At 40.7% G+C, this 18677-nt stretch overlaps 1 protein-coding gene across 3 annotated transcripts in view; it reads right to left on the bottom strand.

Moving 5' to 3' along the window:
• Atp8a1 (ATPase phospholipid transporting 8A1) overlaps positions 1-18677 on the bottom strand; it is a 233233-nt gene that overhangs the window by 131020 nt on the left and 83536 nt on the right. For 2 of the 3 annotated variants that reach the window (XM_045161357.1, XM_045161358.1), the window contains exons 15-18: positions 16270-16314; positions 4857-4929; positions 2624-2729; positions 1206-1288 (exon numbers count right to left, since the gene is read on the bottom strand). In XM_045161357.1, the coding sequence (XP_045017292.1) occupies positions 1206-1288; positions 2624-2729; positions 4857-4929; positions 16270-16314 (307 nt within the window). The remainder of the gene's footprint in view (positions 1-1205; positions 1289-2623; positions 2730-4856; positions 4930-16269; positions 16315-18677) is intronic. The other variant, XM_045161360.1, reaches the window with a different exon arrangement.

The following is an 18677-nucleotide window of genomic DNA, read 5'->3' as shown; positions in this document are numbered from 1 at the left end:
TCGCGGCAGCCACTGCTGTGAATTCTATCCCCACAAATCACTTGTGCCCCATCTCGAGTTGCATACAAATGAAATTAAAAATGATGGATTTCTTTGTGTTTGGCTCTTTCCTCATCTTAACATAAGGGATCTGAGATTCATCCACACTGCTAAAGGATCAATAACTCATTCCTTTCCATGGTGTACATATTCCCATTGCCAGACTATGTCACAATTTGTTCATCACCTCTCCCACCGACCGGCATTTGCTTTGTTTCCAATTCTGGGTTCCTGTAAGCATAGCTGCTATGAGCATTCTATTAGAGGTCTCTCGATGGATGTGAACTCTCACCTCTGCTGTGTAGCTGAGAACAGAGTACAAGTGCTGGGTCAGGTCTAAGTTTCCCTTGCACAGGAAACTCCTAAAAGGCTTTTCACAGAGACTGTCCTGCAATGCACACTGACGAGCAATGGGAGGGTTCCCCCTTTCTCTGCATTGTCATTCATGTCTGGAGCTGTCAACATGTAAAAGGCTTTTTGGCAGCAACGATGTGGTGTACCATCATGGTTTTGCATTTCCTTGACGTGACACCTACTGATATTTTCTTCATGTGTTTACTATCATCCTGATATTCTTGTTGTGACAAATCCGTTCTACACTTGCCATTGAGAAGCTGGTCCTGAAAAATTAACAAATTTTTTTTTTTTTATTTTTTTTTTTTTTTTTTTTTTTCGAGGTAGGGTCTCACTCTGGCTCAGGCTGACCTGGAATTCACTATGTAGTCTCAGGGTGGCCTTGAACTCTCGGCGATCCTCCTACCTCTGCCTCCCGAGTGCTGGGATTAAAGGCGTGCGCCACCACGCCCGGCAATTAATCAAATTTTTAATGATTATAATAATATTGGAATATGTAGGAGGGAACACAAAAGGGAATATGATTCAAGAGAGATGAACCCTCATTTCATAGAGCAGAAAGGCAGTAAGTATGTCTAGTTTTTGAAGAATCAATATATACTATCAAACATAGTACCAATCACATGTTTTTTTAAAGTGTGAGGTATACAAATGCTGAGCAAATGCACGACAGGTAAGAAAGTGGTTACTCTTGGAGTGGGGGACTTCTATTTTACTATGACCCTTTTGTTACTGCCTCATCTGTGAGCAACATATACATATTATTTTGGTTAAAAAAAAAAACAAAAACATTTAGTACATAAACAACTTACTGAATCTATGATGACTGAGTCTGGTGTTCTCCCAGTGAAAACAAAATTCAACTGCTTGGCTGCTCTGACCAGGGCGCCCTCATCTGCGGCAAGGGAATGGGCGAAAGAAACGGGACGAAAGATCCTTATTGCAAACAGAAGAGAAAGTCTCAAACAGCTGTCTGCCTAAGCAAAATTCCTTTCTTTCTGTGACTGGAATCCATCTCTGTTTAAATTATATGATAATGCCAGAGGAATGGGGACAAAATCATGTATCTTTTTCTGTAAAGCTTCAGAAAGGTCTATTAGAGCAATGCAAAAGTATAAGGCAGATATGCTACAAGGGAGCAGTGGGCTTCTTGAGTTAAGAGGACGGAAGAACCCGGGAGAACAATTGAAGCGTCATGTTTCTGAACAGTAAGACTCACTGTCAATCATACACATGCAAAAGGGAAGCTTAAGTGAACTCCCTGGTCCAGCATATTCCCCTGGAAAACCTTTCTCTAAGTAAATGACACAGAGTTTCCTCTTAAAATTCTATCCTTATTCTCCCAAAACGTCGAATTTAGAAAAGCTAACTCTGCTGGGAATTTAAATTAAGTTTCTTCAAGTGAATTGATGCTTTATTTGACGTTAGTACTTTCATCACGGTACTGTTCAGCCTTTCCATCGCCCAGAGAGAGGGTGTGAGATAAGAAAATACTCACTCTGGGTCCATGCTAACCATAGGAGATGCATTATTTCTTACTCTTTAGGAATTTGATACATTCTACACATCAGAGGCACAAGTTTAAAATAGTTTTAAAACCCAGAGTATACTTTCCCCCTCAAAATTTATAATTACCAATGGATTATTTACCTAACTATATTGTGAAAAATAGGTCTAGAATTAAGTCTAAGTAATGAATATTGGTAACTCTATTAATACATATTCTATGGAATCCCTTTAAATGTGTAAAATGTTCCTCACTCAACTAAATTTAAAAAAACCACAAGTATGCTATCACTTCTAAAAGAGGGGAAGAAAATGGGTTATTCCAAAAACACATATATCACTATTTTTAGGTAAGCAGATCTTCCTTTTCCTGTCTGCATATGTGTAAAACCAATGATAACTAACCACTCATTCTCAGTTACTTATCACAGGAAAATTACTGGAGACAAAAATGCCTTTATTCCCTTGCATGAACTTTATCATTTAACTCTCTACACAATGCATGCTATATACAAATGTCACACACACGCAAAGCTAAGTACTTTGACAAATACACAATTAATCCTAAGATCCAAGGAACTTCTAATTAGTAAATGAAAACTGTTATATAAAAACGTAACTTGATCATGCTACTTTTTAAAGTTGCATTGGTTTTTATCCACACACTCCTAAATTTTGGAACAGTTTTCAACAGAGCGCTGGCCCGTGATTGCTTTGTCTGTACCTGGAGACGCAGCTTGATAAATGATCTTGTCGCCATCCCTCTCTGGTACCGCTGTGTGGCAGACTGCCATCATCGTCAGAAACTCACAGATGATAGGTGCCGTTGGCTGTGAGACACACAGGTGCCCTAGTCACTTACTCATAGTGGCGGAAGGGTGGAAGTGTCACCTCACGGTCATCTATTCGGCACACAGCCAGGGAACATTCGGGTATGCAACTACAGGCATATATCTCTTATGATGAAGTCCTATTTTTCAATTCAATTTACTTATTCTCAAACTTGCCCCACTCACTAAGAAAACTGCTGTTGGATTTAAATTATATGGCACAAAAAGATGATGAATTTGGCAGGTGGGAGAGAAGTTCTAAAATGTTCACTCATTTAATTGTAATTTATGATCAGATTTAAAATTTTAGGCATCTATTCTTCCTTTAAATTGAGGTGATTAGAACAGCATATTTCTCTATAATGTTTTGTCTGCCCTCTCTGCAAAAAAAAAATGGTCACTTTAACTTGATACATATGATAAGTTAAAAAAAAAAAGGGGGGGGGAATAGGGCTGGAGAGATGGCTTAGTGGTTAAGGCAATTGCCTGCAAAGCCTAAGGACCCAGGTTCAATTCTCCAGGTCCCATGTAAGCCAGATGCACATGGTGGCACACGTGTGTGGAGTTCGTTTGCGTGTCTAGAGGCCCTGGTGCACCCATTCTCACTCACTCACTCACTCACTCACTCACTCACTCTCTCTCTCTCCCTCTCTAATAAATAATAAATCAGAAAAAAATTTTTAAAAAGGAAACAACTCCTATGTACAATGCACTGTTGAGGCCAAAGGAAGACTGACAAATGGATCCTTTCTGTAAGGAGGTCAGAGTTCATGTGGAAAATAAAAAGGCAGATACTTAAAAAAAATATTTCCATTGGGCTTTTCAGATGAGAAGTATTGTTCAAATTCGTGACGAAAACAATATGTGGCCGCTCTTATAAAAATCAAAATTAAAAGAATAAATAATTCCAATATTGAGGAAATAAAGCCAAGGATTGACAAGGGAGACTGCATGGAAGCCAAACACTTTGGCACTACAAAGGACACAATCAACCAAGTGAGGAGAGACAGCCTATGGGACTGGAGACAATCTCCAGCAGCTATACATTAGGGAGAGGATTCACATCTAGAATATATAATAAAGAACTTCCAAAACAAAACACCCAACAATCGAGTTAATAACTGGGCACATGACATAACAGGCAGTTCTCAAATGATGACATATAAATGGCCAATACACGTATGAACAAATGTTCAACATTCTTTACTCACCACACAAATGCAAAGTAAAACAACATTGAGAAATAACATTCATCTTGCTCTGTCAGAACAGCTGTTACTAACAAAATAAATAACAAATGCTGGGGACAACGCAGTGAGGGGGGCCAGAGATGTAAACCCTTATACACTGCTGGTGGGGATGCTGGAAATGAGTTCAGAGGTTGCTCAGAACACTAAGAACTCCTGGATGACTAAGCTATGCCATCCCAAGTGAACACATCCCAGAGATAACGGAACTCCCCTGTTCACTGCAGCAGTACTTACTTTATTTCAAGTTATGAGGTCAAAGTCAGTGTCTACCCACAGCTGAATGGATTAAAAACAGGCAACATATAAACATGATGGTGTCTTATTCAGTCAGATATTAGGAAAGGTATCACTTGCAGAAAAATGGATGCAACTGGAGGTGATCATATTAAATGGTGGACGTCACACTCAGGAAGACAAATATCTCATGTCTTCTCTCATTAGTGAATTCTAGATTTTATATAGATAAATAAAAATCTACCGCATATTTAAAATACATATGAAAGTAGAGGAGAGACTGGGAGAATGAATGGAAATAGTGGGAGGAACAAAAAGAACTAGAACAGGGATTGAATCCTTTTATAAAAATGTTTTTATGAAACAAATCACTATGTATAATGAACATATGCCAATAAAATTGTATTTTGAAAACATGGAAAAATGGTATGATTAGACACATCACCAAAGATGGACATTTAAAATAAGCACATGAAAAAGGCCCAACGTCCTCAGTCACTAGGAAAATGCAAATTAAAAGTCACAGCGAGACACTGCTGTAATGCATCTATAACAAAGGAAATGTATACACACAGAAGACAGCTGAGAAACACCCGCTACTTTCAGTCCATTAGGGAACACATAATGGCTTCAGGTCCCTTACATGATTATTCTGGAGGTTTTCCAGCAATGATGGATCACTAAATGTTTTGTCGTCTCCAAGCTGTGAGCTCTGCCTAAAGAGGAAAAAGATAAAGCAAGCCTGGTTCAGTTATACAATGAACTAATGGAATTGGATCAGCATGCCTACAGAAGACACATAGATCTCATGACTGGATCATAGAACACGTTTTCTATAGGATTCTGAGTATTAATGAATTTACTGAAAATATTTATCTTCAACCATACAGAAAATCTTTATTTGTAGTGACAAATGTCAATAATTATTACACAAAACATACAAACATAAATAAGCTATACTCATCTTCTGTCAATATTTGTCTCTCACAAATATGTGAGCCAATACTGAAAAGCATATTTATACCTATCAGTAAAGCAATCACGGATGTGGATGGAATTTGTGTGGTGGCTCTCTTTTCATCAGCAAATGTTTTATGAGCTTCATGTGAAACTTTGTAATCTAGCTTTCATCCCTGGGCATGCATTTAAGAGATTCAAAGGAAATACAAAGAATATTTAAGTGAAAATGTCAAAATGAGAGGTTATCTTTGAAATATACAGAAAAGCATATATACATGAGCTTCTGTGCATAAATGAAAATTTCAGAATTCACTGAGGAAAAAACAATGCCTTTAAGAAATAACTAAAATCCTGAAATATTTTATCTCAAATTTTAGGTTACAAAGAGTGTTTTCAATGCCAGTGTGTCAAATAATGAAACTTTGTCACATTTTAAAGCTAGAAGCTTGAAAAGAAAGAAAAGTTGCTAAAGACAATAGAATAAGAGAACATGCCCATATCTTCAATGAAAGACAAACAAACAAGGTCAAGTTAGGATGTGTATAACAATATAGAACTTTATTTACATACAGTACCTTGACCTACTAATTCTTATGATTATAATACCCTTGTATTAGTGTTATAGTCGAGAATTTTCAAAATTATCATTTACATTATTTGTTTAGTAGTATTAAGGATGGAGGATCCAAGAACCTTTAAATGACATAAATGGATAGATAGAAAAATTAGCATATATTTTTCCTACAATTATTATTATTTATTAAAAAATAATTTATTATATGTGGTCTTATGAAATTTTGATGTTATTAAACTATATTCACTCATGGTTTATAGTTATACTTTCCTACTTTATTAGGGAAACTGAAATGTTAGGGACTAGGCACGGTCATATCTTACAAATTCTATTTTCTTTCCAAAGAATTCCAGACTAAAAGCCTTTATCAATCTGAAGATATGCCTTGTTAGTCTTACCAGTAACTCTTTCATTTTCAATCCAAGATGCTATAATTGACTCAGCTCTTGAAAGTATTTATGATTGAGTAACTTTAGATATGAAACTGAAGTATTCACACGAACATGCCCCGCTGCGTGCTGCTCGTGGAAGGCTTCCTTGTGGCAATTAAGCAATAACTCCTCACCAGAAAGCGGCTTCATCTGAGATGAGGAAAAACCACATATAGCTTCTCCTCTGCTATGGTCCCAAACCTTACAAGCGCCATTTAAAATTGTTGGATTATAAACTGCATGCATCTAAAAATGCAAGCCCACATCAACATTTTGGTATGCTTTTGTTTTATCAATTGTCAGATGGCATTTTGCTCATCAGGAGGCAGATGTGGAGGCTAACAATACACAGGAAGGCAGGGAGGGTGAGGATGCAGCCTGCAGTGCCAACCGGCTGTAGCTTCCTGAAGGCTTTAGAGCCACAGGATGTTGTAAGTAATTACTTCCCAACCAGATGAAAATGAAGAATCTCTAGAGCAATCAAAATGAAGACAAAAATTCATAATGAATATGGCCTAATCAGTAATACTTCTCTTTATATATGACAGCATAATCTGTGCAACCCTGCCCAGTTCTGGGACTGAACCCAGGGATATGCCTACTAGGCTAGTGTTATTATTAAGCAATATCCCCATCTCCTAGATTATAAAAAAAACTTCAACTTCAAAATTCAATCAACATAAGACCATCAAAAAAATGTTTCAGCCACAGTTTTCACTTTAATCCAAAACAATTACATGAAAATCCTAAAGACATGGGAAAATTTAAATTGTGACAATTTAGGAGTAGGAATGGCCTAGGCTTCATGTTTAACCCAGAAAACAAAAAGACAGACGGATCTGACTGCATCTTGGTCATACTCATGCACAGCAACAACTACTGAAGGAAGAGGAGAAGTCCAATGAGCCGGACGTGGTGGTGCACGCCTTTAACCCAGCACCTGGGAGGCTGAGGAGGATTACTGTGAGTATGAGGCCAGCTGGAGACTAATTCCAGGTCAGCTTGGGCTATAGGAAGACCCTTCCTTGAACAACCAACCAACCAACCAAACAAAACAAAAACAAAATGAAAAAAGCCAAATGACAAACTGGGGGAAAGTGTCCAATTCATATAATTAAGGTGAATTTCCACAAAATAAAAAGACTTCATAAAATACAAAAGGTTAACAATACCACAGAACTCCAGGCCAGAAGGGAGAAACAGAACTTACAGAGAAGGAAGTATAAATGGCTCTGCATGCATGTTCATGCTGACCTCATCGTGAGAGAGGAAACGTAAGTTTATCAGTTTGGCACAAAGTTTGTCAATTTTTTGCTATTGGAATTGTGGAAAAACAGTGAAGCGTGTATCATTAGATAGCATAAAATTGGTGCACACACTTCTAAAAAGTGCAACAGGATGTTGGGTGTGGTAGTATATACCTGCCATTCCATTAACTGTGAGGCTGGGGCAGGAGGATTGCAGTTTTGAGGCCATGATAGAAAGTATGAATGGGTAAGACTTAAAATCCCTTATGTGTAGGGCTCATGACATCACTTATCTCCCTGGTACAAAATGTTGTATGTGCAAACTTATTTATTTTGGTTTTTCGAGGTAGAGTCTCACTCTAGCCCAGGCTGACCTGGAATTCACTATGTAGTCTCAGGATGGCCTTGAACTCATGGTAATCCTCCTACCTCTGCCTCCCAAGTGCTGGGATTAAAGGCATGCGTCACCATGCCCTGCTTGCAAACTTATTCTTTATAGCACAATTTTCAATAGTAAATGATGAGAAGTAAATAAGAGGTCTGTCAGATGTTGCTAAAAAAATGTGTTGTGAATACACTACAAAATAATAGATCTTTTGGAATATGAAAAAGTCTCAAATGAAGAGCTGGTACAAAACAAGAGCAGACAGCGTGACTCATTTTAACAATATGAGAAAACAAATACATGTTTACTATAGAATCCACCTGGAAAGATACACCTGAATTCTTTTTTTTTTTTGTTGTTTTAAATTTTGGCTGTCTTTGGAAGTGGAAAATTGAGAGCTTCTAAGACAAAGCAGGGAGGAAAACATTTTTATTTATATCCTTTGAAGTGGTTTCATGTTATAAACTTAGATTAAAATTAAAAATGAATTAAATAAAAAACACTTGAAACACACACACACACACACACACACACACACACACACACACACACAGAGAGAGAGAGAGACAGAGACAAAGGCAGTGTGACTGCAAAGAGCTCTTCTAGGCATTACAAAATTCACCAGTTTGACCAATCAGGGAGCAGGATACGGATTCAGACACACCAGGAGGATGGGCGGTGCTGGCTGAGCAAACGCTTCCCGCTTCCTAAGCAGCAGCAGGACAGACTTTCAATTTTTACGTTCTACATACACAGATTTGGTCTTAGCCAATTAAAATCACATACTCACTCACACAGATTCGGCCCCCCTTTCTTTAGAGCTGGTGGTCTGTACTCTTTCTTTGGGGAGGGGGGTGTGGGAGGGCCATGTGACAGTCATGGCTTTCCCAGTAGTACATTATGTAGTCTAGGTGGGCCTCAAACTCGTGACAATCCATCTGCTGGGGCTTTCTGAGTGCTGGGTAATGCACGTATGCCTCCACATCTGGCTTAACACTCAGTGTCATATGCATGAAAATGTAACAAATCCTTCAACCCAGGCTTAAATATGTTTACCCTTTAAAATATCATGTGAAAAATTGGAATGCAGGGCTACAGAGATGGTTTGGGGGTTAAGGCATTTGCCTGTGAAGCCTGAGGACCCAGGTTCCATTCCCCAGAATCCACGTAAGGCAGATGTACAAAGTGGCGCATGCGTCTGCAGTACGTGAGCAGGGGCTAGAGGCCCTGGTGTGCCCATTCTCTCTCTCAAAGAAATAAATACATACACATAAAATATAAAGAAGTTAGAACACTCTAGGCAAGTTCTATGCCGACAGAATTTACGTTCTGAGTTTTCCTGTGCACGTGCTTTCTGATGACATTTGTAGAGAACAGAGGGGTCATCAGATTACTTGTGTGACTGTGAATCAGGGAAAAACCAGAACCTGGATGTAACTCAATAGAGGCAAGGGTTCCGAAGATCGTTTTCTTGATTTATGTCACCGACATGGCACCAAGCCACACGAACAGGGACGCACACACTCCACACTTGTTGGGTGTGTACTGAGACTGGGGTGCGCCAGGTCCCAGGCCAGACCAGAAGGGCAACCGCGACTTCCTGGTTTGCATCTCCAATTCACTGCAGAGACCAGAGAGAGAGATAGTGGGCAGCTAAGCTGCTCAGGCCAAGGGTTGCAGAATGGGCATGGGGGAAGGGCAGGGAGTCTCCTACATGTGCCTCTGGCCGGTCAGCCGCTCCTGGACCCTTACTTCTTTCCCCTCCAGTGTCTGCTGCCCACAGGGCGTTTCTGCTCACAAGCGCAGCCTGTTCCTAGTCTCTGCATGGATGGCTTTCTTGTGAGTGGGATAAGGTCTGGCTCCAGGGCTTGCGAGTGTATGCGTGCACACGCAGAAAGTGCCCCGCGTGCCGCTCAGAGAACAGCCTCCAGTGCTGGTTCTCGCCTTCCTCCGTCAAAGCCCCGTCTCTCACTGTCCGCCGTTGTGCTCAGCAGGCTATCTGACCGCTGAGCTGCCAAGAACTTCTCCTGTCTCTGCCTGCCATCTTGCCATGCATGGGCTGGGAGCACAGATGTCCACGACATCCCCTGGCCTTTTTATTTGGGTTCTGGGGATTTGAACTCTGGTACTCACCCTTGTGCAGCAAGTGCCTTCATTTGCTGAGCCATCTCCCTGGCTCCTACCTTTGCTTCTCAAACATAGGGGAACCTTTGCCTCTGCAGAGAATGCGATGGATGTAAGTCTGTGACTCGGAGCCACAGAACGTTAAGCCCTGTCTCCGTCCTCACGTGCAGCAGGGCTGAACTGGAACCTGATGCTCCCTGCTCTTGGCCTGTTCCCACTCAGCCTCACCTTCCCTTGGTCAGCCACTCGCTGGGGTGAGGGTCTGCTTTTGATTGGTCTCCCTTCATTTCTCATTGGCGTTCGTCAGAGAGTGGAAAAAGCTTCTTTAGTCTTTCTTAGAAACCCTACTATGGGGCAGGCAAAAGCCTCAAGTGTACTCCAGCCCTTCCACTGCAAACTGAAAGGTCCTTCCCTCTCTCCTCTGGCCTTTACAGGTTGTTCAGGCGAGAGCCTCTGACTACAAAAATATGGGACTTGACAGCAGACTTCCTGAATGTCTACGTTAGTTGCAGCATACAAAAGAAACCAGTGGATCATGGGCTGGAGAGATGGCTTAGCGGTTAAGCGCTTGCCTGTGAAGCCTAAGGACCCTGGTTCAAGGCTCGGTTCCCCAGGTCCCATGTTAGCCAGATACACAAGGGGGAGCACACGTCTGGAGTTCGTCTGCAGAGGCTGGGAAGTCCTGGCGCGCCCATTCTTTCTCTCTCTCTCTCTCTCTCCCTCTATCTGTCCTTCTCTCTGTGTCTGTCACTCTCAAATAAATAAATAAATAATGAACAAAAAAAATTAAAAAAAAAAAAAAAGAAACCAGTGGATCAATTGGAGAGAAAGAGGGGGTGGGGCGGGACTGCCCACCATAGCAAGATTACTGCAGGTACCAGCAAGGCTCTCAGGCCGAACTGTACAAGTCACCTTTGTGAACAATGCTATTTGCGCCCTTCTACGAGGTCTGGATGGGCTCTTGGTTAGTCTCACACTAACACGGGAAGCCGCATAATGATTTTCCTGTGACAGTGATCACAGGAAGGGAGAGACCTAGCTCCGTTAGCATTGATCTTTCCATCCATATGATTTGGTTTTTAAAAATCAACACAATCTTGATCCCAGGGTAAAGGCATAGGTCTCTCTCTCTCTCTCTCTCTCTCCTCTCTGTGTCAGACAGCAGCTGTCCATGAGATGTGCTAACAGATGAAATCTGTTTGTTTGGGAACCTCTTGCTACTTTGAAGGCCACAGGAACCCAAGCCACCAGCCCATTCTCCGTGATATGCCGCACAACAGATATGACAGATTACTGGGGAGCAGTGCCCGTGCGATGGCTGTGGACCCCTGTAGCAGGCAGGGCAGGATGCCTGCTGACTGCTTGGACAAGTTCGTGGCCCACTGCGCGGAGGGTGTTTCCTGGTCTAGGTGCTGAGACACCTCAACAGCACGAGGCAGAGCTCCTTGCCAGCAGGACGCATCTGTACAAGGCGATGAACAGTGGGAGTATAAGCCTGGCCTTGGTCCCCTGTGGCCTCTAGGGCTGTAAGCCCTTTCCTAACCTGGGGGACCTCGCTGTTGCTGCTGCAGGGGTCTCTAGCCCTGGGGGACTATCACACAGAACCCTGCTTTATAAAAGGAGTTGAGCCTTTGGATTTTCAATGGCACTGTTGGTTCTGAATTAAAATTGCTTGCTGGGAGATAATTTATTATTCAGGATCAAGTCAAATCCTAGAATACAAATAGGTGATTAAATTCAATGTTTTTGCTAGACACTGGTTTTGACCAAAGTAATGAGAATCAGTTTCCCGTGTGACTCAAAGTATTTCTGAAGGCACTTAAAAAAAAGAGGTCTAAAAAACACCATGTGGAAGGAACCACTGGAATAAATCACCTGCCCAGGGGCTTCCTTTGAAGACTGATGCTAATTTAGATGTTTTAGATCCTGTCATTCCACAGTCACACCTTGAAGAATGTTTTAGTGAGCCTGCCTTCTGGAGCAGAATAAATGCCACTCACTCCACACCATAATTGCATGCTAGAAGAAAATGAGAAAATAAATGACTGGAAAAGAGAAACTAGTACTATTGCTGATACTGTGATAGTATTAAGATCACAGTGGAATGACTCTACAGCATAAGAAATCCTCCTGGAGAATTAATCCTATGTTCATTTATTTACTTTAAAAATAATCACGAGGTGAGCCTAATAATGGTACCAAACTGCCTGTATTTGCTGAATAGAAAACTAATAAAAAAAATAATCACGAGGGGCTGGAGAGATGGATCAGTGGGTAAAAGCACTCGCTGTGCAAGCATGAGTACCTCACTTTGGACCCCCAGGACCTACACAAAGCCAGACACAGTAGCATTCATCCGTAATCCCACTGTGCCCATAGTGGGATGGGAGGCAGGGACAGGAGAATCTCCAGAAGTTTGTGGGCCAGTGAACCTGGAGTCCACAGGACAGCCTGCCTCAGTTAATGTGGAAGGTTAGGACCAACTCCTGAGGTGATCATCTGACTTACACACGCATTCCATGACACCCATACACAAACAAATGAACACACACACACACACACGATTAAAAAAAACTTATCAGAATGAATGTAATGTAAAACTATATTAAAACTGGCATAATCTGTTATTTGGCATTTGCTTTAAAATAATGATGGCAGACAGGTACAGGTGGGTTGAAACTGGCCCTGGATACATACTATTGAAGTAACTGACATGTATCTTTTCTGGTTCTGTGTGTGTTTAAAATTTTTCCACAGTAAGTTAGAAAATGAGCAAGTGGTTAGGGAAATATATAGTTGTGAAAATAAGCATGATTGCTGACAACCAGGATGCTGAAGGTAACGAGGTTTCCCCCTATTTGGCCAAGTAAAGGTACTATCAGTTTACAGAATGGCTTTTTTAATAAAGCAGTTAATCTGTGAGATTATATATTAGTTGATGTCAAGAAGAAGAAAACTATGCCAATTTTAGAAGAAGTAATTTCATCTATTTATGTTAATATATTTATGAGAATTTCAGCTACTATCGAATCTTTAATGTTAACAGAATGTGTTTCAAAGCATTAATATGTCATAGGATTGACATGACAATTAAATAAATGGAAGTGTGCAATCTACATATGTGGGTTTTCCTGCCATTTCTGTGGTGAATGCTGGTTTCAATATGACACTTAAGTTAACGCAGCTTACAGATCTGACATATATAATTCAGTCAACTCCACACTACTGGGTGACACTGCTGACCAGCGTGCAGAGAGCACTGGTTTATAGAATCGCTTCAGCTCGTCTCCTGAAGAGCAGCATGAAGGCGGTCGGGGCTCAGTCAAGATCCTTACATGAAACCACGTACGTGAGGCAGGGCCACGGCGGGAAGCTGTTCATGAGTCCCCGCAACCCCCTTTCCTCAGGTCACATGTTAGCTCCTGTTTTATTTTTTTTTCCAAAAGGACAAAATTTTTTTACTGAAATGGACTCCAAATTGAAAAGATATTAAACAAAATACAGACGAGTGATTTTGAAGTTGTCAAGCCTGTCTTGTCCTCTAGAAGCAGTTAAGACAAAATATTCATTGACGTCCCCTATGGTCCACAGGATGTGATGTAGCCAGTATGTAATGTTACAACCAGGTTAAGCCAGGTTTTCACTATGGCTTCAATGTTTGCTGGCTATATTCTGAGGGCAGATTACTTTATCAGATTCTCTACCTAAATTTCATGAACTTGGAAATAATTACATCAAAAGTGCCCCTTGAAGTGACAGCCAGAGAAGCTAGGCTGCCATGCAGGCTCCCTCTGTTCAAACACTTTTCTTTCTTTTGTTATTTTTTCAAGGTAGGGTCTCATTCTAGCCCAGGCTGACCCAGAAGTTACTCTGAGTCTCAGGGTGGCCTCAAACTCATGGAAATCCTCCTACCTCTGCCCTCCCTAGTGCTGGGATTAAAAGCATGAGCCACCATGCCCAGCTGTTTCAAACACTTTTCTAAGCCGGAAACAAACAACTGAATCTTCAGTTTCCCAGTGATGGAAGTAATACCATTAGCTGTATTCTTTCGGTGATGAAACTCAGGCATTGAGTTAAGTAAATTGTTTAGAGTTCTTATAATGATAGAAAACGCAATTTGGGTGGTCAGGATCCAAAGTTCACAGCCATGGCCACTCCACAAGACCCAGGACATAAGGGATGCTCAAAAAAAAAAAAGAAAAAAGAACTGTCCTTTCATCTTTGCAAGCTTACAGATGACTCTTACAGATGGATAACCCAAGCATAAGCAATAAAGCTCCCTGTTGCCAGGGTGATGAGTGCATTTCCTAGTGTTTACTTTTAACTAGTCAGTATCTAAGTTATATGTGATAACAAGTAGAAGAAAATAAAGTTTGCTTCATTATAAAGGCAATGAAAGCCTTTCCTAGTATTTACTTTTAAGTAGTTAGTATTTCTTTAAGTTATATGTAATACAAAGTAGAAATATACAACTTATGGAAAAGCTGGCATGTTTTATGTGAATTTAAAATATGAGATTTTCCAAAAGGGTGTTTTATGAAAATAATACTAATTTAATAAAAATAAACATCCTTTAATTCCAATAGGTTTTTTTTTTTTTTTTTTTTTTTTTGGTGTTTTGAGGTAGGGTCTCACTCTAGCTCAGGCTGACCTGAAATTCACTCTGTAGTCTCAGGGTGGCCTCGAAACTCCTGGCGATCCTCCTACCTCTGCCTGTGGAGTGCTGGGATTAAAGGCGTGTGCCACAACGCCGGGTTTATGTAGGATATTTTAAGTGATCTGGGTAAATATTTAACAAAGTTTAACAATTTTGAGAAAAAAATATTGTAAAATTAGGAATAACAACTATGTTTTTCTTAGAGAAAATGAGTGTCAGTTCTACTACTGAACAGTATTTTAAAATACTGTTACAGTTCTTCAGTTTTATGAAGGATCTGTTGTGCTTTCACCATACTATAAACCACAGAGCATCTGTAGTAACAATGTCACTGCATCATCAAAGATTAGGCTTGAGGGCTGGAGAGATGGCTTAGGGGTTAATCGCTTGCCTGTGAAGCCTAAGGACCCCGGTTCAAGGCTTGGCTCCCCAGGACCCACATTAGCCAGATACACAAGGGGGCACACGCGTCTGGAGTTCGTTTGCAGTGGCTGGAGGCCCTGGCGCGCCCATTCTCTCTCTTTCTCTCTCACTCTCCCTCTTTCTCTCTCTGTCTGTCACTCTCAAATAAATAAATAAAAATAAAATATTTTAAAAGATTAGACTTGAATTATCAGTCAATTAACAAGAAGCCTGGGCACATTAAAAAATATGAAAATTATTTAGTTGTGTAGAGATGTCAAATGTGTGACACTCTCAACAGTGAGCATGAGGTGACTTAGTAGTCACATGAATCAAATGGCTGCCTGCCAGTAACCCTAGGTATAATGAGGCTTACTGGAAATTTCAATCAAATCTCTGCTTTACTGAATACATCCTAAGCTGAAAAATATTTTGGTTGCTGGACTTCAGTGTCTGCTGAAAATATAGCTCAATCACAAACTACACGTGTAATCAAAAACTTAAATCATAACCATCCATGAAGTCACAATATCCTCTAAAGTCACCAGCATCAAAACAAATGATTTCTCATATTTTACTCAATGCCAAATCATGATAAATTATATAAGTAACAAAATATGCTATAATATCCCAGATAAAAATGTAAATACATGGAGTACAAGGTTTTAAAGTAAAACAAAAGACACCTCCAAGTAGAGAAAATAAACTTATAAGATGTTTTAAATAAATATAAACTGAGTTATGTTGCATTTCACCTATTTGTGGGTAAAACAGTCTCTGAAAATTTGGGCCAGACATGGAATTGAAAAGTATGAGATTTACAGCCCCTAAAGAGACATTAAGATAAGGAAAATTCTCCTGCCTGGGCGCGTCTCAGCAGTCTCTCCTGCGCCTCCTGCACTGCAGGCACAGTGGCAGCAGGGGGCAGTGCTGAGCTAAACAAAAAAGCGCGTTTCAGAAGTTGTAGGTGAAATTTTTAGTCCGGGGACTCTTGAAGTGATGACCACCATTTACTATGACAGACAAACCATGTGAAAATTCCAGCAAACCCAACTTTTATATTTTTATAAAATGTTTTTAAAGGTTACTCAGCGGAAAATCAAGGATACTTAGCAGATTTCACGAATTAGCTCTTATAAAGAAAGCATTGTCTCCCCACCTGCTGAGCAATGCTTTTTTTTTTTCTTCCAGGTCCGGTGAAGTGTGTGCAACGAAACCCAACCCAACACAAACCTTTTAAAGAGCTCAATGAGGCCGAAAGGCTCACACAGCTTACCATTCCTCGGGAGAACACCCATAATCCTCAGGTTCAGGGACATGGCTTTAGGAGGAGGACAGAAAGAGAGGGAAAAATAATCACAGAAGGCTGGAAACATAACACATGAGTAAGGGAAGCACTGAAAGGGGTTGATAAAAAGTGGGGCGTATGGACTTTTAGTCGGATCTGAAGGAATGACAGTTAGTACAGTAACAAGAACATGAGGATTCATGGTCAGTAGGCAGATTTCCAAAGGCACCCACTAACTAACTGGATGCCTGCCACTTGGCCTTTTCACTGCAAAAATCGATTGACTTGATGCACAGAATTCAAGATTTGGTAAGAAATGTTCAAACTTAGCAGTTTAAATGTATGCCGTAAGGCCAGTGGAAAGTAATAAATTTATATTTTGTAACCAAAGCAGTGTGCTATAATGACACACACACGATAATACCCAGGAACAAAGAAATGCACTGGTAAAAATTTGCCAAATATTTTTGCAAGGAGTTTTGGTTACTTTGAGAAGATAATTTCTTTAAAAACGTAATCTAAAGTTAACTGCGTTTCTGAGATTAAATGGCATCTCACGCTAAAAGATTAACTGATATTCATAATTCACCCATTTAGTCATTCTTTCATCTTAAAAATGTTTTCATTGATACTTTAAAATTTCTTTCACTATGTTAATGATCACTTAGTATTCCCCCTTGAAATTAAATCTACTCTACATAGGTAGAATTTGAAAATGCCAAGTTTCTTACTGATGAATAAAAGCAAGCTGTTGAAAACTTGTGAATCCTTCCCGTGCTCAAAAGCCCACCCAACTCTTTTTACCGTTTCATCAACCTGGCAATGACGTGGACATTGTCACAGCATCTCTTCTACTTCAAAACGGTAAGTTTTCTCCAGGGCAATATCCACTCTACCGTGACAATTGCAACGGAAGGGGTCTCTCCACCCAGAGTTCTTGTGCATGCTGAAGAGCCAGGGCTGACCCTGCCTGTCTTAGGCTGGACTCCCAAGAAAGAGGGTGGCCAATGTACCAAGCACTGTGGAAACTAGCTACCCAACATTGTTAAAGGCAATCACTTTTGATGAGGGTTTGGGCCCCAGTCTGTCTCTGCAGTGTGACATGGGAAGGTCTGGTCACCACCCAATCAAGTATTGTGCCAAGATTCTGCCAACTTACACTGGTACTGTGCCCTGGCTCTCGGTCTCACACCAGGATTGGAGCTGGCGCTGTGTAAGTCACGTGGCTTAGAAGCCGCAGAGCTCCGGGGTCAGAGTGCTTCTGTCTGGTGCGCTGCAGCTCAGGCACAATGCTCAGTGCCATCCAGAGGGCAACAGGCAGCACATGGCCTGCATGACAGCTAATCATCCTGTCTTCACGAGTTTCCCATAGTCTCTGCTCATACCTTGGCATCTGAGAGCTTTGTGTCTGTTTGCCCTTGGACATGTGAGCATTCTCAAAGTGCCCAGTAAGTTCTTAGCGTAATCAAATTCATTTTCTTAGCTCAGCTCAAGTGTCACTTTCTCAGGAAGCAATTCCTGAATTTTCTGATTAGATCCCCCACCCCCCCACGCCCCCTCAGTGCTTCACACTGACCTCTGTGCCATGCTAGGATTTTATAGCTGACTGTATGGTTAGTTAATCAGTGCCTATTAACCTCCAATTAGACTATACGCTCTAGGAGAGGGGAAAGCATGTGAACTTTGGTTGATTATTATGTTTCTACTTCCTAACCGAGGGTCACATACAGAGTGAGACTAGTGCACTTTGTTGAGGTGAGTCAATAAATGGTCATGGGGAGCAGATAAAATGTGTGGCTATCATCTACCAGGAATGTTCAACTACCAGGGCCCAAGGGTCACATGAAGTTGAGACTAACCTATAAATGTGGACCAACACAAAACTGTACACAGTTAAAACATTATGAATTTTTTTTTTTTTTTGCCATTTTGTTGCACAGTTCTTGAGTGTGAGCGAGCTTTGTAGATGACACTGGTCATGTCACAATGCCAGAAGGAACCTTGGGGCTAAGTAGATGATCACTGTGAGGTTTCAACGGGAGAAATCTCCTCCCTGGGTTATAGAAGCAAATTGTCTTCCAGTAAATATATTTCTAAATAAAAACTTTCAGGTAAAGCTATTCACATAGTATACACAGTGCAGATATATTTTTAAGAATATTCATTTGTTATACTGAAAGGGATGTGATTTATTTTTAATGCTAATCAAATAGGTGGCCCACAAAATAAATGGAAACCAAAAGAGCACCGTTTTGTTTACTTAACAAATGTTTTTAGCCTCAGAGGTGGTTAGTATGAGTTTTTGACAAATATGGTGCATAAGAAAGAACCTTAGAATCTTCACAATATTGAAAACCACGTCCCTGAGCATAAAAGCTCTTCTCTACTGCTGATAA

This window comes from Jaculus jaculus, chromosome 11, assembly GCF_020740685.1.
Source record: "Jaculus jaculus isolate mJacJac1 chromosome 11, mJacJac1.mat.Y.cur, whole genome shotgun sequence".
Classification (NCBI taxonomy): domain Eukaryota; kingdom Metazoa; phylum Chordata; class Mammalia; order Rodentia; family Dipodidae; genus Jaculus; species Jaculus jaculus.
Note: the sequence above shows the minus strand (reverse complement) of the source record. Positions and strands in the feature narration are given on the sequence as shown.